Source organism: Leptopilina heterotoma, unplaced genomic scaffold (genome assembly GCF_015476425.1).
Source record: "Leptopilina heterotoma isolate Lh14 unplaced genomic scaffold, ASM1547642v1 Lhet_113, whole genome shotgun sequence".
NCBI classification, from domain to species: domain Eukaryota; kingdom Metazoa; phylum Arthropoda; class Insecta; order Hymenoptera; family Figitidae; genus Leptopilina; species Leptopilina heterotoma.
Window position 1 is genome coordinate 549,422 of NW_025110832.1, and position 26,222 is coordinate 575,643.

The 26,222-nt window shown below is 26.9% G+C and overlaps 4 protein-coding genes across 14 annotated transcripts in view; 2 read left to right on the forward strand and 2 right to left on the reverse strand.

Moving 5' to 3' along the window:
* The first annotated feature begins 6,232 nt into the window (after nucleotides 1–6,232).
* Nucleotides 6,233–10,925, forward strand: LOC122505419 (protein crooked neck). 2 transcript variants are annotated; one of them, XM_043617036.1, is made up of 15 exons: nucleotides 6,233–6,268; nucleotides 6,353–6,447; nucleotides 6,569–6,658; nucleotides 6,731–6,891; nucleotides 7,547–7,743; nucleotides 7,819–8,120; nucleotides 8,194–8,308; nucleotides 8,402–8,577; nucleotides 8,686–8,786; nucleotides 8,974–9,085; nucleotides 9,193–9,339; nucleotides 9,573–9,649; nucleotides 9,738–9,855; nucleotides 10,023–10,283; nucleotides 10,375–10,925. In XM_043617036.1, exons 2-15 carry the CDS (start codon nucleotides 6,412–6,414, stop codon nucleotides 10,717–10,719), a joined length of 2,238 nt encoding a protein of 745 aa, XP_043472971.1. In that variant the 5' UTR covers nucleotides 6,233–6,268; nucleotides 6,353–6,411; the 3' UTR covers nucleotides 10,720–10,925. The 2 variants fall into 2 exon arrangements, with proteins under 2 accessions (XP_043472971.1, XP_043472964.1); XM_043617029.1 differs by lacking the exon at nucleotides 6,233–6,268 and having other exon boundaries at nucleotides 6,275–6,447.
* LOC122505432 (inositol-tetrakisphosphate 1-kinase-like) lies at nucleotides 10,901–15,143 on the reverse strand. 2 transcript variants are annotated; one of them, XM_043617050.1, is made up of 5 exons: nucleotides 14,802–15,143; nucleotides 14,504–14,602; nucleotides 13,855–13,996; nucleotides 13,587–13,720; nucleotides 10,901–12,576 (listed from the first exon to the last, which is right to left on the reverse strand). In XM_043617050.1, exons 1-5 carry the CDS (start codon nucleotides 14,910–14,912, stop codon nucleotides 11,989–11,991), a joined length of 1,074 nt encoding a protein of 357 aa, XP_043472985.1. In that variant the 5' UTR covers nucleotides 14,913–15,143; the 3' UTR covers nucleotides 10,901–11,988. The 2 variants fall into 2 exon arrangements, with proteins under 2 accessions (XP_043472985.1, XP_043472979.1); XM_043617044.1 differs by having other exon boundaries at nucleotides 13,587–13,723; nucleotides 14,802–15,140.
* A 159-nt stretch (nucleotides 15,144–15,302) lies between these two features.
* On the reverse strand, nucleotides 15,303–21,008 carry LOC122505444. The gene is made up of 4 exons (XM_043617059.1): nucleotides 20,236–21,008; nucleotides 18,227–18,703; nucleotides 16,050–16,876; nucleotides 15,303–15,829 (listed from the first exon to the last, which is right to left on the reverse strand). The coding sequence occupies exons 2-3, from the start codon at nucleotides 18,473–18,475 to the stop codon at nucleotides 16,229–16,231; spliced, it is 897 nt and encodes a 298-aa protein (XP_043472994.1). The 5' UTR covers nucleotides 18,476–18,703; nucleotides 20,236–21,008; the 3' UTR covers nucleotides 15,303–15,829; nucleotides 16,050–16,228.
* Nucleotides 21,009–21,760: 752 nt separating this feature from the next.
* Nucleotides 21,761–26,222, forward strand: part of LOC122505453 (sodium/hydrogen exchanger 7) — a 37,306-nt gene continuing 32,844 nt past the window's right edge. For 6 of the 9 annotated variants that reach the window (XM_043617127.1, XM_043617090.1, XM_043617099.1 and 3 more), the window contains exon 1: nucleotides 21,761–22,195. In XM_043617127.1, coding sequence (XP_043473062.1) covers nucleotides 21,958–22,195 — 238 coding nt within the window. In that variant the 5' untranslated portion in view covers nucleotides 21,761–21,957. The remainder of the gene's footprint in view (nucleotides 22,196–26,222) is intronic. The other 3 variants (XM_043617119.1, XM_043617134.1, XM_043617143.1) reach the window with 1 other exon arrangement.

A 26,222-nucleotide genomic window follows, 5' to 3' on the forward strand; every position in this document is an offset into this window, starting at 1 on the left:
ATTTTATTAATTGTAATCAAATTTGTTGAAATTTAATTAATTAACTATGTTAATTTTAATAATTTAATGATTTATTATCATTTCATATTTTCAAACATTTTTTGTGTATTTATATTTAATATTGCACTTACCGTCAATGCCGTTTTCAATGCTGTTTCCAGTTTTCACAATAATTGTTCATCTTTCGGTCTTATAGATTATTAATTATTTTAAAAAATGTACTCTCTGAAAAGTATATATTTAAATTCTTTTTGCAAATTATTTTAAAATTCTAGAAGAGAGATTTTAAGTTTAGATTTAATTCACTTACAATATTTCATTGAATTTTTTAAGAAACATTTTTTTAAAACTGTGTAAATAAGTTCTTATATTTTTAAAAATAAATGAAATCTTCAAAATTAAAAGTAAACTGTATAAAAGAAATATTTTATAAAAATAACTTCTTATTAATAAATATTGTTTTGCTGAAAAATGATGAATGTTGAGTTTTAAATGAAATAAAATGTCGATTTAAAATTGATGTTGTTATATTTTATCCCTTACATTTGACATATTAGTGTAAAAATGAATAAGGAAATAAGAATGATAATTGAATTATTTTCTCTGATTGTATTTTGAATCCTGGGGATTCATTTGCCTGCCTCTGTTGTCCAGGTCGGCTTTGGTCCCGGCTCCTTGATAGCCAGCTTGATGGCCCGGACCTGTTGGTGGATGATTTGGGTTGCACTGGTTTGTGCGGTTGCCAGTTTGGTGATCGTTTCTGTCAGCCATTCTGAAACACATTTATTGTTTTCATTTATTAAAAAGACAAAATTTAATAACTATTATTTCCATTTAAATCTTTATACGATATTTTTATTTTATATAAATCTCATATGTGAATCATTTTTTTACTAAACAGAAATGGTTATGAAAAATTTCTAATTACTTTATTATAATGAATAAAAATTTAAACAAAAATTTGAACTCAAAAAATGTATAAAAAAATTTATATCAAGCATTTTTTGTCAAATTTTAACAAAAACAAAAATATTGGGTAAGTTTTAAGTTTTGACAAATTTTTCCCGCATATAATTAATTATCAAAAAATAGAGTTGTTTGAAGATTTTATATTTTAAATAAATTTAAACTTTTTAAATTCGTTATTTATAATAATTATTATATATTATATTAAAATTTAATTATGATTAAAATTTTTATGCAAATAAGGCACTTGAAAGTTGAACAACTTGTAAAATTTTGGTTTCAATTATTTATTTATTTAATATTTGACACTTAATTTAAACTTCTTTGATAATTTAAAAAAAATTTCTTTTTAATTACTTATTTTGTATTTATTTGAATGATTAAATTATATTTCTAATTTTTTACAAAATACTGTGTTAGCTATATAACTGAAAGTGAAAAAAAGTAGGGTATAAGAACGACGTGCTAGAAAAAATTGGAATTTGAAAGCTTATTGAAAATATTTTATATTGGAGTCAATTTTATTAATTATTCCTTTATTTTATTGGTACCTTATTGATGAAAATTGGATAAAAAAGTTTAATTGATAATTTCGAAATTTATCTATTTGACAAATTGACTTAGAAAAAAAAATTTAATTAATGATCTACATTTTTAAATTATCTTTCATAATAATATATAGCGACAATATAAGTAATAATAAAATAAGCAACAGTTATAAGTAATAAATAAATGATAAAATAATAAAACTACTAAACAATTTTAACAAATCGTTTGAAATTATAATTATATAAAAAAAATATTGATTAAAAATTGTGTAAATCTTATTAAAAGAAGAAAATCGATTTAATTAAAAAAGAAATAAGAATAAAATTAAAGTAACACAATAATTAAAAAAATGGAAATATAAATGAAAGAAAATTACCTATATTAATAAAATACGAAATTTTAATTTAAAAAAAAAATTATAAATTATAAATCTTTAAAATTGAAGGTAAATTAATTTCTTGTTTTTTAAAAAGTGAGGAAACAATTTTTGATTTTTTCTGTAGGTACTTACTTTGGTTTTTGAAACACAAGGAATGATTTACTGTATCAAAAACTACGCACGTTCTTCAAACTGCTTCAAACAATGAATCAATGAATGGGTCGCCGGGCAAAACCAGGGTTTTTAAGGCGCTCTCTCACCTCTACTGCCTGCCTGCCTGCACAGGCAGGCGCAATGAGAGTAAGGGAGAAAAAACATTTAATTTGAATTTTCTGACTCTCTTACTCTTATGTGTTACCATGACGACCTGCAGGCAGGCAGGCAGGCAGTAGAGCTGTGCGAGCGCCTTTATACTTCTCCATCGCTCTTTGTTCTCCCCACTTGAAACACAACAAATAATTAGGGGATTCCTATTCTTTATTAACGGGATAACGGGATTCCCCTCAGTAAGAGAGAAAAAAAAGGAATATGAATTTTCTGACTCACTTCCTCTCATGTGTTACCATGACAACCGCATGCATGCAGAGCTGTGCGAGTACCTTTAAGTTCTGAAAACACGTTGAACCTGATGCCCCTTTTTTACGTGTGAACCGTGTGAACTCAAAAAGCGCGGGCATTTTGCAATAGTTATTTTCGTAACAAGGGCGCAAAATAGGTGATTGCGACGATGGCGAAATGAAGGGACCGAGGGGACACAATTTCGCGCCCGAGGCGAAGCCGAGGGAGCGAAAGTGTCCCCGAGGTCCCGAAATTTCGCCAAAGTCGTAATCACCTTTGCGCCCATGATGCGAACATAATTTTTTGTCCTAACTGCATGGAAAGTATGACATTGAGGGCACGCACGATTAAACGCTCATATTAGTTAAAAATTAAGCTCTATATAAACATTACATCGAATGAAGTTTATAATGATAGAAGTTTTAAAATAGAAATAAAAAACTATGTATTCTGGAAACATAGTATTTATTTAGAACGTAGTAATTAATAATTGAACAAAACTGAAACAAGAACTTTTAAAATTGACAATTTTGATAAACGAAATGGGAACAAAACCAAATGTCTCATTATTTTTTTTAGAGAAAATAAAAAAAAAATTGCAAATTTTTATAGACAAAATAAAACAAGTTGAAAATGTTTGCAGTTCTATAGTCAACATAAAAAGAAAGTCGAAAATGTCGCATTTTAATGAAGAAAATCGAATAATTAACAAGCGGGCGCAAAATACTTTTCCGCCCGCTCGGAGGTAGGGGAAGCGGGCGGAAAATACTTTACCGCCCGCTGACGTCATACAAGCGGGCGCAAAATACTTTTCCGCCCGCTTCCCCCACTCCCGGGCGTAATGTGTTACTTTGCGCCCGCCTTAAGTGCCCGAAATGACATACTTTCCGTGCAGGTAGGACAAAAAATACTTTTCTCATCTTTTAAAAAACATTTTAAAAAAGATGAGAAAAATATTCTCTTAAAATTTTCTGATTCTGTTTTGAGTCATTTTTTCTAAATATTCAAAATATCCATACTCAACTTTTTTAAATCAATTTTCTTTTTGGTCTTTTATCACTTTCGAAAAAGTGAAGCTTTTACAAAAATATTCTACGAAATTCAGATTTATCATTTTAAATTAAAAAAATAAATTAATGTAATTAAAGTAATTTTTAAATTATAAATTTATTCGTATTTAAAAATGAGATTCAATTCTTTAAAAATCTGATTCGAAATCTTTTGTATTTAAATCAAAGTTATAAAATAAAAATTGTAAAATTATAGTTATGATTTTTTATAAATTAAATTCTAGCTAGATTTCAAAAAATGCAAGAAAATAATTGAATTCTTTTAATACTAAAAGGTATATTGAAAGGTTAAAAATATGTATACAATTGAGAGTATTGAAAATTTATTGCTTTTGATTAAGGAAAAATCAAACAAATAACAATTTAAACAAAAGTATGTCCAATTATAATATTTTCTATTTCAAATGAAAAAACAATAAAACTTTTAAATAATCATTTTGGTGAGAGAGTAAAAAATTTAATTTTCAACATTTCAAAAAATTAATATTTGAATAAAAAAGCAGGACAATTTGATAATCGCTTCTTAATTATATAGAAAAATTAAATTTTTATTCAAGTGGAGTATAATTAATTATTTAAATGTTCAAAATTTATTTCTTTACTTTTCTAACAAATAGAATTTAAAATTTTATTTGTTTCTCCATTCTAAAATATAAAATACCTGTGCGGCATTGGTTTTGTTTTAACTATGTTAAAAGTTATAGATTCTTTATATTTCTCTTACATACACTGCAAAAATAAGTGTCTTATTTGATATCTTAAAATAAGATGTTTTCTAAAGTATCTTACTGATTTTTAAGATGTTTTATACGTCTTAGATATTTCTTCTATCTTAAAAAAGTAAGATATACTTCTGTAAGTTTTTTAAAGTATCTTAAATTAAGATGTTTCTGTCTCAACAAGATGTTTAGCGATGACTACAATAACATCTTAGAAATGACTATCAAAACATCTTAAATAAGATACTTCTTTTTGCAGTGTAATTATAATATTATTCGTCATTGTTTTTCTTAATGTTTCAAATAATACATTATATTAATTTTTACAAATTTTAATCATTTGGAAAATACAAAAATTATAAATTCGTCAAAATACGAAATTTAATTTTTTTTAAAATTATTATAATTCGTCAAAATACAAAATTTTCTTCTTTTTTGAATTACAAATTCATAAAAATGTGAATTCTTTTTTTAAAATATAATAAGCACAGAAATAATTTTTGATGCCTTCAGAAAAATTGAAAAAGTTTTCGCTGAGCTAAAATTCTAGTGGGATCTTTTGTTACATAAACATCCGTTGATATGGATTATACATATCATTCATCACACATTCCAATGTCACAATTTAAAATTTTTTCATCAAATATTTTTTTGGTAATTGAAATAAAGTTTTTTGTTATGTAGTCAACTAATAAACATTTTTTTTTTATTAATTAAGAGTTTTTGCTTAATTCAAAAGCATTAAAACTTAATTAAATGTCTTTATTAAATTTTTATTAAAAAAATTAATTTTTCTTTAAAATAATATATCCTAAATAAAAATTATTGTTTATAATTTTAAGAAACTTGAAACTAAAGAAAAAATAAAAATAAATGAGAAATGAAAATTTCTGACGTAAGCGTCGACGCTATAATCGCATAATCGCAAAAACAAACCGTTTTTTATGAATATACGAAAAGAATCGAACTAGGTATTTTTTCAAAGGTTTCAGGGTTTAAAAAGAACTCTAATTTTTTTTCTATAACAAAAAAAATATTTTTATTTTAAAAACGAAGCTGGAACAATATAATATAGATGTGTAATAGAAAAATGTGAAGAAATTATTATTTATTCAATGAACGTTTTAACCAATTAAAAATAAAAAAAACATTAAAATAATATATGAATTAATTAAAAATGTTTAGAAACTGAACTTTGAATTAAAAATATTTGAAAAATTTACAATAAAAATGCTTTAAAAACTAGAAATTTAAATTTTGATTCTCCTGATATTGATAAAATATAAAACAATAAAAATGCTTCAAAAACAAGAAATTAAAATTTTGAGTCTCCCGATATTTTGTAAAAAAAAATTTTTTTTATAAGCAAATTAATTTTTCAACTTTGGGTCCGATTTTTTTTATTTATTTAAACCTTATAATATAGAGAATATTTTCCAAAAACGTCTCGAAATGGGCCTGATGCATTTAATGAGTTTTAAAAAAAATTTCAAAAATCTAGTGCAAGCCACACAGTGGGATTTTTTTTACAATTTACTGTTTCAAAAATGTCTATAGCCTACAATTTTTGATCGACTTGAGTGTTCTTTGTTATAAATTTAAGGGGACAAATCCAAAATTTCTCTAGTTGTCTCTCTTTTTTAATATATGTTCCAGAAAAAGATAGAAAATCCATATGGCTGACGTAACGGGGTCATTTTCAGGAGATTTCGGATCCCTATAACCACAGTGAAGATTTGTTTAGTGTTTCACCTGTTTCATTTATCATTTAATATTCTTTTTGTTTATAAAAATTTTATAAACATATAATATAAACAATTTTTTCATTTTTTTTATGCTGAATTTTTTATAAAAAGAATTATGGCACGGTTACAGAATGTCTGCTGCGTGCTGCCTGCTCAACGCAAGTTCGGATTTCGGAATGTTCGGATGCAACTAATGCAAGCATGTGAACACAGCCTAACTTCGGTAAAAGCGGTAAAAGGTAAAACTCGGTACAACGGGTAAAACGTCAAAAATAAAACTTAGTAGGTTATGTTCCTTGTAAAACGTCTAAATAACATCATTTCTTTCACCTAATTTGTTTTTAATTAAATTTTTATTCTTTACAGTGACAATATAACAAAAATTATATTATTGTAAATACAAATTTGATTTTGACAAATTCGGAATGGAGAAACCACAAAAAATGCCCAAAGTGGCAAAAGTAAGTAAAAGTTAAATAAATTAATGTAGAAATAGATTTATTTATATTTATTTCCTCTATTTGTCGAATCAGACGATTTAAAAATGCTTAATTATTGCAATATTTTCCTTATTTATTTAAGGTTAAGAACAAAGCTCCAGCGGAGATACAAATCACAGCTGAGCAGCTTCTTCGAGAGGCGAAAGAAAGAGATCTTGAAATTCTACCACCGGTGAGTAAATTTTACAATCTATTTTTTTATTTAAGGCACGCATTTACTTACTTGTCTCTTTTTATGACACAGCCGCCAAAGCAAAAGATCTCTGATCCACATGAGTTGGCTGATTATCAACATCGAAAGAGAAAAGTCTTCGAGGATAATATTAGGAAAAACAGAATCGTTATTTCCAATTGGATAAAGTACGCTCAGTGGGAGGAAAGTCAGAACGAAATTAGAAGAGCTAGGTATGATTTTTAAATATTGAATTAATATTTCGAATTGTATTTTAATTGCTACTTTACATTATTCACAATTTACCGAAAGCTCAAAAATCAAACTGGGATGTAGTAAAATTAATAGAATTTAAATAATGCAAAAGTACATAAGGTTCTAATAAAAATTTTTATTCAAGATTTAGAAAAATTGCAGTTTTGGAAAAGAGAAAAAAAATAATTAACAGACAAAATTGAACAAAAAAGTATGATATATAAGAACTACAATTAAGAAAAAAGTAAGAAATCTTTGAAAAAATCTGTGTACTTTCTATTATACAATAATTTTTCACTTAATTTAAAAAATCCCTCTTTTTTATTTTATTTTTTAATCCCCTTTTTAAAAATTAAATTTCCTTTTTTTACTTCAAATAAAAAAGAATTTTTAACTTTTTACACTAAAATTTTTGGAGTTTCTGGTACTTTGTTTAATAACATATGGTAGGAAACCTGTTTTTTAAATTTTAGATAATTAGATATATATTTGTTTGTTAGTAAAATTCCTTTTTATATCGCAGAAAAATTGAAGACCTCTTTCTTTTATGCAACTCTGATAAAAAAATTGATAATTGTTTTTTGACTTTTCGACGACAATGAATTAAGAATTAAAATTTGTATGTAATTACAGATCAATTTACGAACGAGCATTAGACGTAGATCACAGAAACGTGACATTATGGCTCAAGTACACAGAAATGGAAATGCGCCATCGGCAGGTGAATTATGCTCGCAATTTATGGGATCGCGCTGTTTCAATTTTACCGAGAGTCAATCAATTTTGGTACAAATACACCTACATGGAAGAAATGTTGGAAAATATTGCCGGTATTTGTAAACAATATAAAAAATATAAAATGAAGAAATTAAACGTTTTTAATGCAATGCAATAATTAATTTTAGGCGCTCGACAAGTATTTGAACGGTGGATGGAATGGGAGCCCGATGAGCAGGCTTGGCAGACTTACATAAAATTTGAACTACGTTACAAAGAAATTCAAAGAGCGAGAGATATTTTCGAAAGATTTGTTATGGTTCATCCTGACGTTAAACACTGGATCAAGTACGCGCGCTTCGAAGAGAATCATGGTTTTTTAAATGGTTCTCGTAAGGTTTACGAAAGAGCTTTTGTATTTTTTGGAGACGAAAGTTTGGACGACAAGTTGGTTATTGCATTCGCAAGATTTGAAGAGGGACAACGAGAGGTATAAACAATTAAATTGTATAAATAATTTTCATTTGTTACTTGTTGCCTCAACTTTGAATTATTTCTTTCAGCACGATAGAGTTAGGGTCATTTACAAATACGCATTGGACAATCTTCCAAAAGATAAGACGCAAGAAATTTACAAAGCTTATACAATTCACGAGAAGAAGTACGGAGATCGATCGGGTAAATTTTTATTCCTCTGGCTCGAATTTTATTTGATTATTTATTAAGACATGAATGTTTTAACTTGCTTAAGTTTTTGATTATTTTAAACAGGAATTGAAGATGTGATTGTCAGCAAGCGAAAACATCAGTACGAACAGGAAGTCAAAGAAAATCCGTCCAACTATGATGCTTGGTTTGATTATTTGCGATTGGTGGAATCTGAAGGAGAAGTGGAAATTGTCAGAGAAACTTATGAGCGTGCGATAGCCAATGTCCCACCAACGACGGTATTAATCATTTCATACTTGGAAACAATAGAAAATTTTTCTTCACAATTGTTTGGAATTATTTTTTACTACTTTCGTTATTTTTTAAGATAATTTTCTCTTTTACAGGATAAACAATTCTGGAGAAGATACATTTACCTTTGGATAAATTATGCGCTTTATGAAGAATTAGAAACCGAAGATATAGAACGATGTCGACAAGTTTACAGGTATTTATTCTATTCAGTACAAAAAAAGTAAAGTATTAAAAAGGAAATGTTTACTAGATTTAAAAAAAAGAGGAATAGATTGGATCAATTAAATATTTGATTAAAATAATTTTTTCTAATGTAAACTTTTAGTAAAGATGGTTATAGAAAAATAAACTTAAAATAATAAGTATTTTATTTTTTACAGCGCATGTTTGAATTTGATTCCACATAAGAAATTCACATTTTCGAAAATTTGGCTAATGTACGCACAATTTGAAATTCGACAAAAGAATTTGACGGGAGCTAGGAAATTTCTGGTACGTTTTAATGAATTAACTTTTGTATTGTTTTATTAAATTTATTGATATTTAGAAAATCAATATACTAATTATTTAATTAATTACAATTACAATTTTTCTTGTAGGGAATGGCGTTAGGAATATGTCCCAGGAATAAATTATATCGTGGTTACATCGATTTGGAAATTCAACTAAGAGAATTCGATAGGTGCAGAATTTTGTATCAAAAATTTCTTGAATTTGGTCCGGAAAATTGCACAACATGGATGAAGGTAATTAATAATATATTAGTTTTTTAATTATTATTACACAATTAAAATTGAAATAATTAATAATTTCATTTAAAACTGTTGCAAATATTTTGTCATCATTTGTTGTTTTTTTAAATTATGTTTTTGATGATTGGGAAAAGTATGAAATTATTAGAGAAAAATAAAGACATAATAGGTACATGATATAATATTGAAAGGATTTTATTTATGTGAAATTTTCGATTCTTTGTTAGTTTGCCGAACTGGAAACTCTTTTAGGAGACATTGAACGTGCTCGTGGCATTTATGAACTAGCAATCTCACAACCTGTGTAAGTAATTCTCTGCTCGTTTTTAAAATGAATTAAAATTCTATTCTCACAATATTTTTTTGATATTAAAAGTGAATGTAAATTTTAGTTTAGAAATGCCAGACGTTCTATGGAAAGCATATATTGATTTTGAAAGAGGACAAGACGAGCCGGAAAAGGCCAGACAACTGTACGAAAGATTACTAGAAAAAACATTACATGTAAAGGTAAGTTTTTCATTTTAATAACATTTTTCCTTTAAGGAAAATTATATCCAATAGTCAAAACAAAAATTCAAGTTCAAATCGATTTAAAAAATATGAAAATATAAATTAGAAAAGCAGTTTAGGCTTCATTTTATAAATTGAAATAAAAATGTAATGAAAATTTGCAGGTATGGATTTCCTACGGAAAATTCGAATTGACAAATCCAGTGTCTGAAGAGGGATTAAATAACGTTGTTCTGGCGAGACGAATATTTGAACGCGGCAATAATTGTTTGCGTGATAATGGAAATAAAGAAAGCCGAGCTCTTCTCCTGGAGGCTTGGAGAGATTTTGAAAATAATTACGGCGATGAAGAGAGTCAGTCGAAAATATTGGAGAAAATGCCTCGTAGAGTTAAACGACGAAGACGTGTCATTGGAGAAGATAAGGTACGAAATATTAATTTAAAAAATTTTAATTCCGCTTGTTTGTTAAATCTCCTTTTCAAATTGTAAAATTAATTTTCATCCTTACTTTCAGTCTGACGATGGATGGGAGGAAGTTTTTGATTTTATTTTCCCTGAAGATGAATCTCAAAGACCGCACTTGAAAGTTTTGGCTTCAGCGAAAGCTTGGAAGCAAAAGGCAATGCTGCTGTCGAATCACAGTAATTCAGAATCATTGGAAACTAACGAAAATACTGACGATACTGAATCATCAAATTCTCCGATTGTTGAACCAAGTAACGAAAGAGCGGATTTAAAATTTTTAGCGGCGGCGAAAGCCTGGAAGAAAAAGGACGAATCAAATGAAAAGAATTCCGACACTGCCGATTCAGAGGTGGAAAATCAAACAACAGAATCCGCTGATAATGAGACAAATTAATTTCAAAAGAAGTAAAGTAAAAAAAATTCCATAGAATTTTTATTCACAAGTAAATTCTTTTCTTCGAAAAGTATTTTTTGAATTTTAAAGGACTTCAGAATTTGAAAAAATTCTAAAAAAAATAGAAAATATGTAAATAAGTTTTACAATGTAAAACTTGAATGAAAATGAAGGTATGAATAAAATAATTTTTTATTTATCTTAAATTATGTAAAATTTATTTATTAGGAAATACCTTATACAAATCTATAAAGCCTCGTAAATAAAGCTACTTTTTTCACATTCATTTAAAAAAAGAACTAGTTTGTACATATTTTTGAATATTCTCGGAATTATAATCGAACTTTACACAGACTGATGAATATTTTCTTATAAAAATAATTTTCACTGATTGTGAGTTTAGTTGAAAAATTTTTTTTAAACATTCTTGAGAATTATTTACAGATTTACAGGAAATTTTATGTACAGTTGAATAAATTAAAACTCTTATTTACAAAATAAAGAAATTGATCGGAAATTTAAAAATATCACTTAGCGATGACCGATGTTTCACGTGACAATTTAAATCGCTAACACACTGGATAATACTGTTAGTTTTACAACGAAGCGAATATAAATTTCTTTTTATATTAAAGAACATCTCTTTTTTTTTATTTTGTTAACCCGTATACATGGAAATATAAATATTACTATTTGAAATAAAAATAAAATTTTACATAAATCTAAAAGTTCTAAAAGTATAAAATAAAACTTTATTAAATAGTTGTCTATTATTCTGAAACTATTTGTTCGGAAAAAAAGCTATTTTCATAAATCTTTTATTTTCGAAGACTTTTTCCTGAGTGTGAATCGTCAAAACATTTTTGCAAAATTACTTTCACTTTACAGAGTAGAAAGGTAGAGTAAAAAGATTAGTGGATTTTCTTAAAAAATGGAATTTTTCTTTGGTAAAAATATTACAAATTGTTCTTTATTTTCATTTAAAAAAATTTTCACATCTTAATATGGAATTTAGGAGAAAATTTGAAAGAATTTTCATGAAAATAATTTTGATTGACGTTGTTTTCGTAGGATAATTTAAATTATTATCAATAACGAGCATATATTATAATTTTCAATGTTTAACTTAATATAAAATTTAAACAAACTTAATATTCAAAGTAGAGGAATTTACAAAAATCGTGCAATATTGAGAAAAATAGAAAACTGTGTTATGTACAAAAATTTTCAACTATAAAATGGAGTTTCATTTAAAAATAGATTTTAAAATCATGACAATGAAAATTGTTTCTTTTTTTCATCGCTTTCAAAACCAGAATCAAGATCCTCGCTGAAGGAATTCTTGAAGCTTGATTCAGTGTTAAAATTTTGTTTACTGTAAACCTTTCGACTTTTCAGACGTTTCTTTATACTTTCAATTAGATGCTCAAAGAAATGTGGATAACCATCGTAGCCGGGAAAGACATTGACGTCAATTATTGCATATTTTCCGGTATGATTTTCAATGACAACATCGACACCAACCAAAATGAGTCCAAATATTTTGACTATTTGCTCGGAAATTTCTTGAAAATATTCATTCTTTGGTTTCACGCCAAGATGTAGATCATCCTCGGAAATAATTGACCACTTTGAATTTGAGCCACTTTTTGAAATGTCGTGTGAACTGAAGAAAATTGTTTTAAGCGAAGCACAATCACGTTGATAGAAATTTTTTAAACTTGGTCTCTCCACCACGTGAAATCGACCGTCGACTATAAACAGTTTATATAAAATTGCATTGTGGTTTATAAAATTTTGTGCCACATAAGGCGTTTGACAATCTTTTAATCCGTCTTCATTAAACACGATCATCATCTGGAAATTAAAGCAGATAAGATGTCAAATAAGAGAACATTTTACTTAAAACTATAGGCAATTTAAATTGTTTTACAATAAATAAAAGATGGCAAATTGATAAAAACATTATTTAATTATATTATAAGAATATTTTCATCATTTTAATTCAATTATCATTATTATTTTCAAGAAATTGTAACTAAAACTCTTCTTTAAATCAATTAATTTTCAAATCCCTTTGTTTACAAACGGTATTCAATTTTATTTAAATAAATATTAGAAAATAAAAACTTCAAATAATATAAAAAAAATTCAATTAAACTTTTTTAGAAAAATTAATTTAAAAATTTTATTATTACTAAATTTCACGCTATATTGCTTTGAATAATCAATTATTATCTAAAATTTTAACTAAAATTCATTTTTAACTAAATTTTTATTAGAAAATTCTACTAGAATTCAATTATTTAAATACAAATTAAATAAATAATTTATTGAATAAATGAATGTTTCTGAAAATTCAATTCTCATAAAGAACTTTATCAAAAAATTTTTAAATAATTAAATTCTTTCTACGATTTTTAATAAAATTTTAAAGAATAATTGCATTTTCAGAGAAATTCGATTAAAATTGATTTAAAAATAATTAAAATTCAATTCTCAAAAAGAAGTTTATCAACAAATTTTTAAATAATTGAATTCTTTTGACGAATTTTAATAAAATTTTTAAGAATAATTACATTTTTCGAGTTCCTAAAAAGAATTTTATTACATGTATGAAAATATTTGCGAAGAAATTTATAAAGAAATTGTAAATAATTGAATTTCGGAGAAGAATTTAATTAAAGTGATTACATTTCTAAATTTAATTTTCATTAAAATTTACTTTATTTTTCTCAAAAACAAAAATACGCGATTTTGAAGAAGACTTATCTTGCTTTGAACTGGAAGCGTTGAATTGTAATTTAGAAAGCTAAAATAAAGTCTTTTTATTAAATTAATAATTTAATCGAAATATGAATAATTACCTTATGAGCATCACTTGATCCATGAGCGAATAATGGTTTGCATACACACGGAAATTGAATTCCATTTCTCTTCATAAGAAATAAAACTTGGTCTTCATTACTGGTTTGTATTTCCACAGAATTTGGAACAAAAACTTCTGAGAAAAAAAGTTGATAAACTTGATTAAATACAATATAATAATATATATAATACAGGTTTGCGAGTTCAAGTTCTTGTAATTGACTCTCGCAGATCTGTGTTTTTTCATTTAATACTAAAAATATTTACCGTCAAATTTTAATTCACTTCGTATAATTTCATACGATAATTGTCGATTATATAAATTCTTTACATTTTCCAAGGGATCAATCACTAATAATTCTGGATGTTTTCGTATGTATCCTTGCACTTTGGTAATAATTTCTTTTGCCTGATAAAAAATAAATAATACATTAAAATTTTATGTTGGTTTTAAACAAAAAAAATATTTAACTTTGAAATTTAATTTCTAAAATTAAGTGGATATCAGTTTCAGCATCATCACTAAAACTTGAATAAGACTTATAATACACGGAAACTTTGAATAAAAATTATATTTCACAGAATCTTGAATAAGAACATTAACTTTTTAATAAGCATAATATAAACAGGAGGTGATGTGATGATTAATGCTTTCCATTTTTGGAGTAGCTTTGCCAATTTAAATAAAACTTGGTAGTATATAGAATTCATTGTTGTAGAAAACCTAAATAAAATTAAAAAACAAGTTTAAAAATTTTAGCTAAAATGTTTCCTTGAGGAAGCAATAAAATAAATTAAATACTAACTACCAAATTTCATTTAAATTGAGGGGGGGGGGGGTGCTCCAAAAAAGAATAAATTTCTTACAAAATATAACATTTAATTAGTACAAAAAAACATTTTACAAGTGACTTACAGCTTGATCTCCACTTTCTGCATGAGCAAGGACATCTGTGAGTTTGTGCAAAAAAACATGAATTGGTCCCTGAGATTCTACGTTTGAATTAATATCAATCTGCAGAGAATAATTTATTGACATAAATAAATTGTTTTTTACCATGATTCATTTTTCTAAAAATAACTAATCAAAATAGGAATATAAAAAGATTTTTACCAATTCGTAAAAATATATACATAATACCATGACTTGTAAACATGCGCGTATTTGCAAATGCAAGTAATTAAAATATGATATCATCTAATTGCAAACTTACAATTTTCAAGGAGAATCCATCTCTTTTGCAAATATTTTGAAATTCTAGCCAGTTAAATTTTTGTCGCTTTTTCTCTGATATCCAGTAACCGATGACTTTTGTACTACACATTATTTTGGAGTTGAAAAATTTTCAAAAATCTTGTCACTCACAAATTTGTTCATACATAATACACCAAATAATTATATACACATCTATAGTAGATTAAAAATTTATATTATGTTAAATTATAAAAGACAAAGACATCTAGCACATTTTTGTCAAATTTTCGAGAGAATTATCATAAGTTTCAAACAACACAACATGCAATAATAGCAAAACAAGACACTTCTGAGTTTTTAGGTTATTATTCGTATGCAAATTCAACACGTTCAACACGAGTAACAGGGTTGGGTTGGATCACTGATATTGTGTAATATATAGCAATTTTCAAAGCGAAAACGTGTGTATTTGGCAGAATAAGGGTACATTTACAATCTCTGTCAGTAGAGAAGAAATCAACTGTACATTTCAGGTGGTGCCACATACGTTCCCCCGACAAAAGGAGTGATTTGAATAAATATAATGATGTAAAGAAAGTAATTCAACTTTATTACATATTAGGCGCAGATTACATTTCTAATAATAAGAAAATCTATATTATTGAATTTTATTAGTTGTTTTTTCAATTTAGAAGAATTTTGAATACTAAAAAATTTAAAATTCATCAAAATAAATTAAAAATGTAAAACTATTTGAGAAACAGGTATTAAACATAATGAATATATTAAAAAGTTAATAAATGAAATTTTTAATGTAACAATAGTAATGTAAATTATTTCACGCTGACATTAATGTCCTTATTGACCCCGTAATCCGTATCCTAAAAATTCCATTGTTTTATGGTTCAGTCGGACATCCTTTTTTGTGATTTCATCAAACGATAACAGTCCATGACGATATTTATCCGGTTTATTGGCGAACGATTCAGAAAATTATTTTAAAAAGTTGTCATCGAATCGAAAGTGTTGTCCATTAATGACAAATACCTAAACCAAGAAATGCAGAAATTTTATTTTATTATCTTTATTTATTGCTATATTTTATTATTCATTTTATTGTTTTTTTACTATTCCTTTTATTTATTACTTTATTAAATTATTTATTTTCCATAAATATAACTAAAAAAAATAGGTGACAACCTGTATAGTCTCTGTAACAAATGAAATATACAAATACATAATGCGATAATTATTATTAAAAAATTACCTTTTTATTGTGCTCGTGCATGGTAATGGTTTCTCGGGCTTTATTTAGTCAACACTTTTCTGCCAGTTTTGCAGCTTTGATAGCGAAGAAATTTTCCAGGTTTTTCAGATTTCGGAACAATAAGGGAACATTTCCCATGTCGCAAACGACCTTCAGTATCATAAAATGCAAATGAATTTTCAATTTCTTTTCGAACTCGGGGAACCATAACCAATACGAATTTGAGCTTCGTCTAGACGATTTACGAGGTTTTCGATGTCTTCCGTAGAAGATACACATTCTTTTTCAAAGCCAATTGAATTTAAATCTAAATTGTTTCCCATTATCTTTATCTCTACACGTAAGTCTTGATAAATAATTATTTGTTTTGAAGGAACAAATAATAATTTATTAGCGACTCTACGTGTTATTACTCTCGTTAACTCGATTGCCTCAAAGTCGCCGTCGTTCGATTGTCTCCGATTCCAAGATACTGGAAGAAGCAAACTGTCCTTGTTTTGAAAAAGCAATTTAAATAAAGCTTCACGCTCTTCTTTACTTTCATGTTGATCAAAATCTGCTGGTGTTTCAGTTTCTAAAATTTCATTTTTTAAATTGTTTAAATTATTAATATCTTTTAGGATATTCTCAGAATCATTATCAGCCTCTGGAATCTGATTTTTACTGCTGTCAAAAATTTTTCTCCTCTTCGGGTTCTTAATTTCATCGACAAAATTTCGTTTTTTTGGAGACTTTCTTTTTTTCGTATTTTTGGTTAAGTAAGAAGGGCAGTTTGGAAAAATACTAGGAATTCTGCCCGGCTTCAAATATGGTCTTTTTAAATCTTCCTAAAAATAAAAGAAAATTTTCAAAAAAAATTGTTTTTTTGGAATAATAATTTTTTAAGTAAGGTAAGTGTTCCGGTTGTGGGCACCCTTTTGTTTTTGCCTCATAACATTTGTCCATGTGCATATTATAGAAATATATGTGTACGAATTTAAAGCTAGAGGTCTAAGGTGACTGTCAGTGAAGGAATTAAATTGATTCCTTTAAATAAAAAAGTTTTATTAGAAATTTAGTGAAATGGGAATTTTTTGACAAAAAAATTTTGTACCCGGTTGTGGGCACCCTTGAAAAATCCGCTAAAAATGGAAAAATATTAAAGGAAACCAACACAAATAAAGAAGAAATGAAAGTTTCTTTATTTTAAGAGAATTTGCCGGGATAAAGAACAAAAATGATGACACGTTTTCACACTATGCTCATCGCTAACAAAAGCATAATGCTTGCATGTGAAGTAGCTAGTACGCATACCATAACGCACTTCTAATGCACTGAACGACTATATTCATCGCATTTAATGGAGTTTGCGGCTGTCACTTTCCTTGGCAGAAAGTTTAGACAGATGAGACAGTAGTCCTCATCATTGTCAGATGGTAGAGCCTCCTTAACATAAAGGTGCCCACAACCGGGAATGACAGTCATTTTTTAAAAAGACCAACACATTTTGTGATGCAGGATTTTAGTTAAACACGAAGGTAAATCACAAAATATGACAACACTGCAAAAAAAAATTAAACCCTTCTTTTCTGAACGAATCTACACCCATATGTTGCTCTTCGAAAACAATACAAAATTACTTTTTTATTTATTTAATGCAAATTTTCATTATTATGCTCACAGCTATTACACAAATGCATATATTTGTTTCGTTATCAATACGAAAAGTCCGTATTGTCAACGAACACGACTTGCAATACTTAGATCAGTAAAGTCTGCTTGCCGTCGAAGTTTACGTAGGGGTGCCCACAACCGGCGCACTTCCCCTAAACTACAGAATTTTCCAAGATTTGAATTACTTACTCTAATTTTAAGACTTTAAAAATCGAACAAAATCACATTTTATTAAAATGAAAATGTACAATTCTAGACTATTTTTGTTACTAAAAACATATATTTCTATAATTATATCAACACAGTTACAAATAAACATAAGATTTTGTTTAATTCATGCGTTGAGATTAAGATAAAAATTATGTTCTTTCTATATCAAATTTTCAGTTAAAAGTCTTAAATAATCCAAGTAACCAAATATATAATTATGAAATAAACAATATCTTATTTCCTGTAAATAACAATAAATTGAATCTTCACCTAAATTCATACAAATAATATAAAAAGACATGAAATAGATTTACCGACGCCATGACTTTCCCTGATGGATCCTTCACTTCCTTCTTCCTGACAATATCTTCTGGAAGAAAATGTTTGTGACAGACCACTTGTCCATATTTGACTACGAAATCTTTCCTTGGTATTGCCGATTGCCACTGTTTAATTAATTCTGTACTTTTCGGTACAGATAATAGAGTCACCTTTTCCTTACAACTCAAGTAACCAGATTTACAATTCGGCACTATACATTTATTGCATTTACTGTATGACATCTTTCAGCACGAAAGAAAAAATCCATTCAATGAAAGTATAATGTCATTAACACAAAAATTATTTCTACTTTCAATAAAAAATATTGTTTTGAATCGACCGTTTTGACTGCAACGACTGCAACATGTGAATAGCGGGGTGCTACTCTCTGTACCAAAAACATAAGTTCGAATGCTCATTATGCCGAATTTACAATTTAGAAATGACCAGATACGCGAATCCTCAATAACCTAAATTGTATGTCACGTCCCAAGTTCGATAATAGGGATTTTTGAATATTAAAATGTTGGGGAATTCAACTGCTAAAACACTAAAGTGTACCCTGTAAATAGGTGGGAGATTCAAATTCTACTTTATAATGATTACAACAAGAAATACTTTAAATTGGTTACTTTAATCAACAGTAATAAGTAAAAGTTACAAGTTCGAGCCGAGAGATTACAAGTAATCGGTAAGAGTGCTCGGAGATATCAGACGAGATGAGATCCTGTGGTCCATGGGTCCCCATAGGACCCTGCGCGCGTTGAGTAGAGGGGATGACTACCCCTTCCTTTGAACTTCCCTGTGACCAATACAACCCTGACGGAGTGTTATTTTTACAAGTTATTTACACATTCATACTATTCTTTCATTATTTAAATTTAACATTAACAATATATAAAGTTAATTAATATTTGTTTCGTCAATTACCAAATATATAATAATCGGTTTCAGTTAAATTCATTCGGAGTATTATAATTACATTTTGCATCTGTATATTTAATTACCATAGAATTATGGTAACTTTGAATTACTAATAAGATATTACAATAAACGTAGATAATTTGTATTATAATACAACTTATTATTATTTATTTTATTATTATTATTATTATTTAATTAATCAATAAATTAATTAACAAATTCTATACATGTGATTAAAACTTTTATCATTAATTAAGAGTATCAAATTATTTAACTAGTAATGAAATGGTAAACAGTAATCAATTTATAATCGTTGTTTTATAAAATTATTAGTGACATACATAGAATTAAGAATGTGAAATTCATATCAAATTTGAATATTGTAATTAAATAGAAAGCTCATTTCTTTTTCTTATAACGAAGGATGAGTCATAGGTTTTTCCTGACGATACAATACCCTTTTTTTTTATACCGGGGACTCGAGTAAGGCCCGAGTCCCACGGTCCCTTTTTTTTATTGCTACCACATGTTTGGGTTTTCCAAACGGCTTCGAAGTTCGGAAATATGTATTTCTCAAAAGGCTATTTTTTTATAGAAATAAACTCTGTTTCTTTTCAATTCTAATTTTTGTGTCCTACGTGACATTTGCCTCATTTTCGCAGACTATTTCAACATCTGTAATTTTAACTATTATTCCTTTTCAAAAAGCAGCACATGTTTGGTTGCCATTCTATTTCGTTCTTTAGATTTTTTGCATGTGATAAAATTCTTTACGGAAATAAGCAAATAAATGCATGCGTTTTTATTTTACATTAAAATTCAATTATTATATTGATATTAATTTTGAATCCTAGCGCTATTACCTAGTTTCTTCCGTACGAAGAGTTACGTAGTGTTTTTCCCTATTGGAGAATTACGTGAATTTAGGCCTGCCGTCACATTGTATATTGAATGAAATTCAAAAGTAGGGAATAATCATTTGATATATTCTGCATATGGAGAATATTATTTTAAACTAATTCTTTTTTTCCACAATTTGAAATTATTGCAATTTTTATTTTTGGAATTTCCACTTTACCTACATTTTAATAGATCGAAACGTAAAATATCAGAATTGACATTTAATTGAAATATGATGGAGAATAAATATATATTCACTGAATAAAAAGATTAAATAATTATTAAATGTTTGAATTTAATAAAAACATATTGTTCAAAAGTTACAGTGCGAATTGTACAGAATATATATTAATAAGAAATATAATTTGGCAGAATGTCGATTCGATCGATTTTATATTTGCAAGAAATTCAATTTGACAGAATATCAATTTATAAGAAACACGTTTTCGTAGAACTTTAACTTGTCAGAATTGTAATTTTGTAGAATATTAATATTGGCAAATCTAATTTTGGTAGAAATCTGCTTTATCAGAATGATCACATGTTCGAATCCTCAAAAGTTAGAATTCCATTTTTACCGAAAATGGATTCCACATAAATATTTGGCGCAAATTTTAAAATCGACCAATCAGAAATCAGAATTTTAAAATTTGCGCCAAATATTTATGTGGAATCCATTTTCGGTAAAAATGGAATTCTAACTTTTGAGGATTCGAACATGTGATCATTCTGATAAAGCAGATTTCTACCAAAATTAGATTTGCCAATATTAATATTCTACAAAATTACAATTCTGACAAGTTAAAGTTCTACGAAAACGTGTTTCTTATAAATTGATATTCTGTCAAATTGAATTTCTTGCAAATATAAAATCGATCGAATCGACATTCTGCCAAATTATATTTCTTATTAATATATATTCTGTACAATTCGCACTGTAACTTTTGAACAATATGTTTTTATTAAATTCAAACATTTAATAATTATTTAATCTTTTTATTCAGTGAATATATATTTATTCTCCATCATATTTCAATTAAATGTCAATTCTGATATTTTACGTTTCGATCTATTAAAATGTAGGTAAAGTGGAAATTCCAAAAATAAAAATTGCAATAATTTCAAATTGTGGAAAAAAAGAATTAGTTTAAAATAATATTCTCCATATGCAGAATATATCAAATGATTATTCCCTACTTTTGAATTTCATTCAATATACAATTTAGGTTATTGAGGATTCGCGTATCTGGTCATTTCTAAATTGTAAATTCGGCATAATGAGCATTCGAACTTATGTTTTTGGTACAGAGGGTAGCACCCCGTGAATAGCAGACAGCAAAACATATCGGGGTGAACGAAAGTGGCGCGACTACAAACTGCTAGTTTATAAGGTTGAGTCCACAATAGCACCTTGAACGGAACGTAATCGCAACGAAACAAAATGATAAGTTTTTGTTTCGTTACGTTTACGTTCCGTTGAAGGTGTATTGTACGGATATTGTGGACGACACAACTTAAAGGCCTGACCACAATAAGTTCGCGAACGAAACGCATGAGATAGAAAAGGACACAAATATAACTAAGTCCTTTCTAACTCATGCTTTGCGTTCGCGAAGGTGTTGTGATTAGACCTTAAATATAGAGTTAATCTTTGTAGCAAAATTCAAGTTTCCCATCCTTGTCACATGTACAATCTCTCACACATGAATAAAGTAATTCAGTGTACATGATTTGATTGATTTAAATGTGTTTGTATTACAATGTCAAAGCAAATGCTGAATACAAATTGCAACGTAGAAATGCCCGTCAGTGTCATGTTGCGTGTTCAACTTGCACTTGTGATTATTCATAATTGTCATTGAAATAATTGAAATAGTTTGTAATTGAATAGCGAGAAAATATGTCAAACATAAATCGATCCTTCCTTCTCGGGTACTTGTGCCTAATTATTCTAAAATATTGCAATGGAGCAACGTCCGATATTGAATTGGACGCAAAGGCACAAGCTTTACACATTTTAGATAGTTTAAATCTTTTATTATATACAATGTTATTAATTTTAACTGTATTAACAATATGGACATTTAAACATCGCCGCTTGAGGTTCCTTCATGAAACGGGTCTCGCTGTCATTTACGGTGAGTAATAATAATATATTTATCGTCTGCTACATGTGATTTTCAATGCATTTCGAAGGGAATAATAGAAATCGATTTTATAGAATTGACTGACAAAAACATTGACTCACTGTCTCTTTACGTAATTTTTACCTATTTAGAAATATCGATCACTTTAAATTGTAATGTTCTGGAATGTTTAAAAGCAGTTGTCATTTATTTGCTGCTTTTGAACAAATGCATTTTATATTGTTCCTTACAACGACAATTTTTTGTTTTCATCAATCTACATATTTCTTTTTATAAGTAATAATACCCTTGTTTTTATAGTTTTCTTTATTTTTGTGAATACTGAATATTAAATGTTTAAGTTACACGAGTTATTTTATTCAAAACCTAAAAATTCCCACGTGGAAAATTTCTTTCAAGTTTTCAATTCTTTTTCTCAAATTTCACGAAAATTTTAAACTTTTAAATGAAAGAATTTTTTTTTCTATTTAATTATTTTTAAAAATTACTAAATTGAAAAATAATGTAAATTTAACATTTAAATTAGTTAAGAATTTATTATTTTTAATATTAACAAAATAATATCTTTTCTTTTTTAATAAAATAGAAATAGAAATCAAAAGTAATAAGAAGAATATTGATGTTCATTTAAACGTTCAAAACTTTAGGTACATTTTCTCAAAACAAATACTTTAGCAAAGTGTACCTAAAATTTCTTATAAATATTGTTTTTGTAAGCACGCAACAAAAGATTTGTAGAATTTCTAAAAATTAATATTCTAATCCATCAACTACAATTTAAATATTTTCTAAAATTTTTGACAAAACATTCAAGTATTTTTAATAATTTCCCTATAAAGTTCTTCGAGACGTCAGTAATTCTTTAATTACTTGTATATTTTATTGTTATATCTTGTAACTTTTATATACTTATTGTAAACTTATTAATTAAGGTGCATTATAGAAAATATGTAACCAAAAATATTGAAAATAATTGATTTTGAAAAAATTATTAAATTTAGTTTTTTTAAATTAGTTACTTTTTAAAAAAATATTTTAATATAATTGTTTCAAGCTAATTTTCAAATTATTCATTAAAATTTTTTAGAATTTAATTATTTTCAAAATTTGCAATTAAAAATTCTTGAAAATTTGATTTTCACAAAATTTCAATTATTTAAAAATTTTTTAATCCAAACTTGTTCCAAAAATAATTTTTGAAGACTATATATAGTTATTTTTTACAGCAATAAAATTTGAATTAAATTGCATTGTATACAAAAAAGTGGTATTTTGTTGCAAAATTTGGATGAATAGTCGAACAAGTCTCATTTTTTGGAAAATATATAAGTCGAATAAAATTCCATGAAGTCATACTATCAAAAACTATTTGGACTTGACATAAATGTGGGGCTCAAAGAAAAAGTGGTATAAAATAACAGTGCGAGCAAAAGTGAGTTAACTTTTCTGACGGGTAAGAATGGGCCAGATGAATGCTGCGAGGAAAAACAGAATTTCTTTCGAGCGCGAGCAAAAGCGGGCTAAATGGCTATCCCATTTTTGCTCTTAGTCAAAAGTTGATCCGCTTTTGCTCGCACCGTGAAGTCTATAGTAATGTCGAGATACGAGCCGTCGCTACATTTTGACAATTTGACGTTTGATTCCATTTCGTTTATTTTACTTTTATTTAATTGTTTCAATGTGTGAATAATAAAATAAGAATAAATAATAAAAATAATAATAATAATGTGTGAATATTGATAGAATATTCCTTTAAAGTGAACAGAATATTTCTTCCAAAACTTATTTTTAATATTTTGTTGTTGTTGAAAAATTTGTTAGTTACATTAAAAATATGATCATGTTATTTATTTATATGTAGATAAATAATTTCCTAATATTTTTCAAGTTTTTAACATGCTAATTTTTACTGGAAAACTTTTTCATTTTTCTCGAAAATTTTTCTCGAAAAATTATTTTCAAAAGGTTGTTAAATAACAAATTTTAATAATTGAAATTAACAAAAAATTTCAAGTCAAAATTCCTAAACATTATAACTCTATTTCTTCCAAAGTTCAATTATTAAAATTTTTTTAATAAAAGTTTAGTTTCATAAGTCAATTTCAATTATTGTAATAAAATTTTTTAGAAATTCAATTATGTTTAAAAAATCTCGCATTAAAAATTCCTTAAAATGTAATTACTGACCTAAATTTGTGAAAAAAAGTAAGTATTTCAAATATACAAAAATTTGTATTTCAAATTTCCTACATTTATATTATTTACAAACTTTTTAACAAAAATTATATTTCAAATTAATTATTTTCAAAAAATTATAGTATGAAATTTAAGGCAAATTTTTAGCAATTAAAATTTACAAATATTCGTAGTTTAATTTTTCTAAAATTCAATTTTTATTAAATATACATTAGAATTTAGATTGAAATTTTAAATAATTAAATTTTAATGTGCCTGAAGTTGCCATCGATGCTCAGCATCGAAATTTTTTTTTCATCAGACCATCAATTTTTTCGCATTTTCGTACTCAAGTAGGTACCCAATAAATACCTAATAAGTTTCGTCCTATTATCGATAGGGGAAAGTTGTCAAATCAACCCCTAAATTTAAAAAAATAAAAAAAAATAGGAAAAAATTGTTATTTAAAAACTAATAACGAGACCATAAATTTTATTGCATAAAATGCATTCACTCGATGCCCAATGAATACAAAAAAATTTTGACTTGCAAGTCGATAGGGAAAAGTTGTCATTTTCAACCCTTAATATTTAAAAAATCGAAATCCTTTGACCAGCGATTTTTTTTTGTTTATTGTTTCTACATACTCCACTAATAATGAAAAATAATTTCAGAAAAATCGCCGCCCGGAAAACTTGATTTTTCTGCCCGTAAAAATTAAAAAATTGAAAAAAAAAATAGAAAAAAATTTGTGAAAATTACAATTATCTGTTGACCAGGGATTTTCTTTTTGTTTATTGCTTCTACATACTCCACTAATAAGTAAAAATAATTTCAGAAAAATTGCCGCCCGGAAAACTTGATTTTTCTGCCCGTAAAAATTAAAAAATTGAAAAAAAATTAGAAAAAAATTTGTGAAAATTACAATTATCTGTTGACCAGGGATTTTCTTTTTGTTTATTGCTTCTACATACTCTACTAATAAGTAAAAATAATTTCAGAAAAATTGCCGCCCGGAAAACTTGATTTTTCTGCCCGTAAAAATTAAAAAATTGAAAAAAAATTAGAAAAAAATTTGTGAAAATTACAATTATCTTTTGACCAGGGATTTTCTTTTTGTTTATTGCTTCTACATACTCCACTAATAAGTAAAAATAATTTCAGAAAAATCTATTTTTCAATTATTATTGTTTACAACAATTTAAAAAAATTATTATATGTTTTATTAATTGCCTAGTGGTCTTCTTGGATTATCTTGAACTGATTTAAATCATGTGCAGTAACGGAATAAGAAATAAAAGTCCATTTTAAAAAATTGTATTAATTTGTTAACTTTCATTAAACTAAAAAATTATAAACAATTAAAATCTCAAAAATCAGTCTCAAGGGATGTCATAAGAATTTATTCCCCTTTAATTTAAATACAAGAACACTCAAATCGTTTAAAAATTGTAGGCTGAAGACATTTTTGAAAAGTAAATTGTAAAAAAATCCCACTGTGTGTAGGACCAAAATGTCATTTGGTAGTCCCTATTCGATTTTCGTTCGTTGTGCTAAACGTGGAAAGCAACGTAGCGAGTCTTTAAATCTCAAGGTAAGCCGAAAATTGCCGAACGCACCAGAGCTAGGACCCAACAGGCAAACACTCAAGTTCGCGGAGAGAACAGGCGACGTTGAGAGTTTGTGTTGGAGAATTACTTCGGGTGTATTCGGGTAATCTCGTCTTCCCGTAGGATTTAAAGTATCGCTGCATTGGCCGAGCACTGAACGAATGCCAAAAGAAGACACGATAAATAAAAATCTCCCCTTGAATTGCACAATCCGGACAAATGGCAACTGTGAT

Excerpts from the sequence above, each read along its gene's own strand:
- LOC122505419 (XM_043617036.1), top strand. The coding sequence starts at position 6,412 with ATGGAGAAACCACAAAAAATGCCCAAAGTGGCAAAA. Across the intron at positions 6,892-7,546 it reads AACGAAATTAGAAGAGCTAG|ATCAATTTACGAACGAGCAT; the intron begins GTATGATTTTTA and ends ATGTAATTACAG. Across the intron at positions 8,121-8,193 it reads TTGAAGAGGGACAACGAGAG|CACGATAGAGTTAGGGTCAT; the intron begins GTATAAACAATT and ends TATTTCTTTCAG.
- LOC122505432 (XM_043617044.1), bottom strand. The coding sequence starts at position 14,912 with ATGTGTAGTACAAAAGTCATCGGTTACTGGATATCAGAGAAAAAGCGA. Across the intron at positions 13,997-14,503 it reads CAGAAAGTGGAGATCAAGCT|GCAAAAGAAATTATTACCAA; the intron begins GTAAGTCACTTG and ends ATTTTTTATCAG. Across the intron at positions 12,577-13,586 it reads GATCAAGTGATGCTCATAAG|ATGATGATCGTGTTTAATGA; the intron begins GTAATTATTCAT and ends TTTAATTTCCAG.
- LOC122505444 (XM_043617059.1), bottom strand. The coding sequence starts at position 18,475 with ATGTCATACAGTAAATGCAATAAATGTATAGTGCCGAATTGTAAATCT. Across the intron at positions 16,877-18,226 it reads CAGGGAAAGTCATGGCGTCG|GAAGATTTAAAAAGACCATA; the intron begins GTAAATCTATTT and ends TTTTATTTTTAG.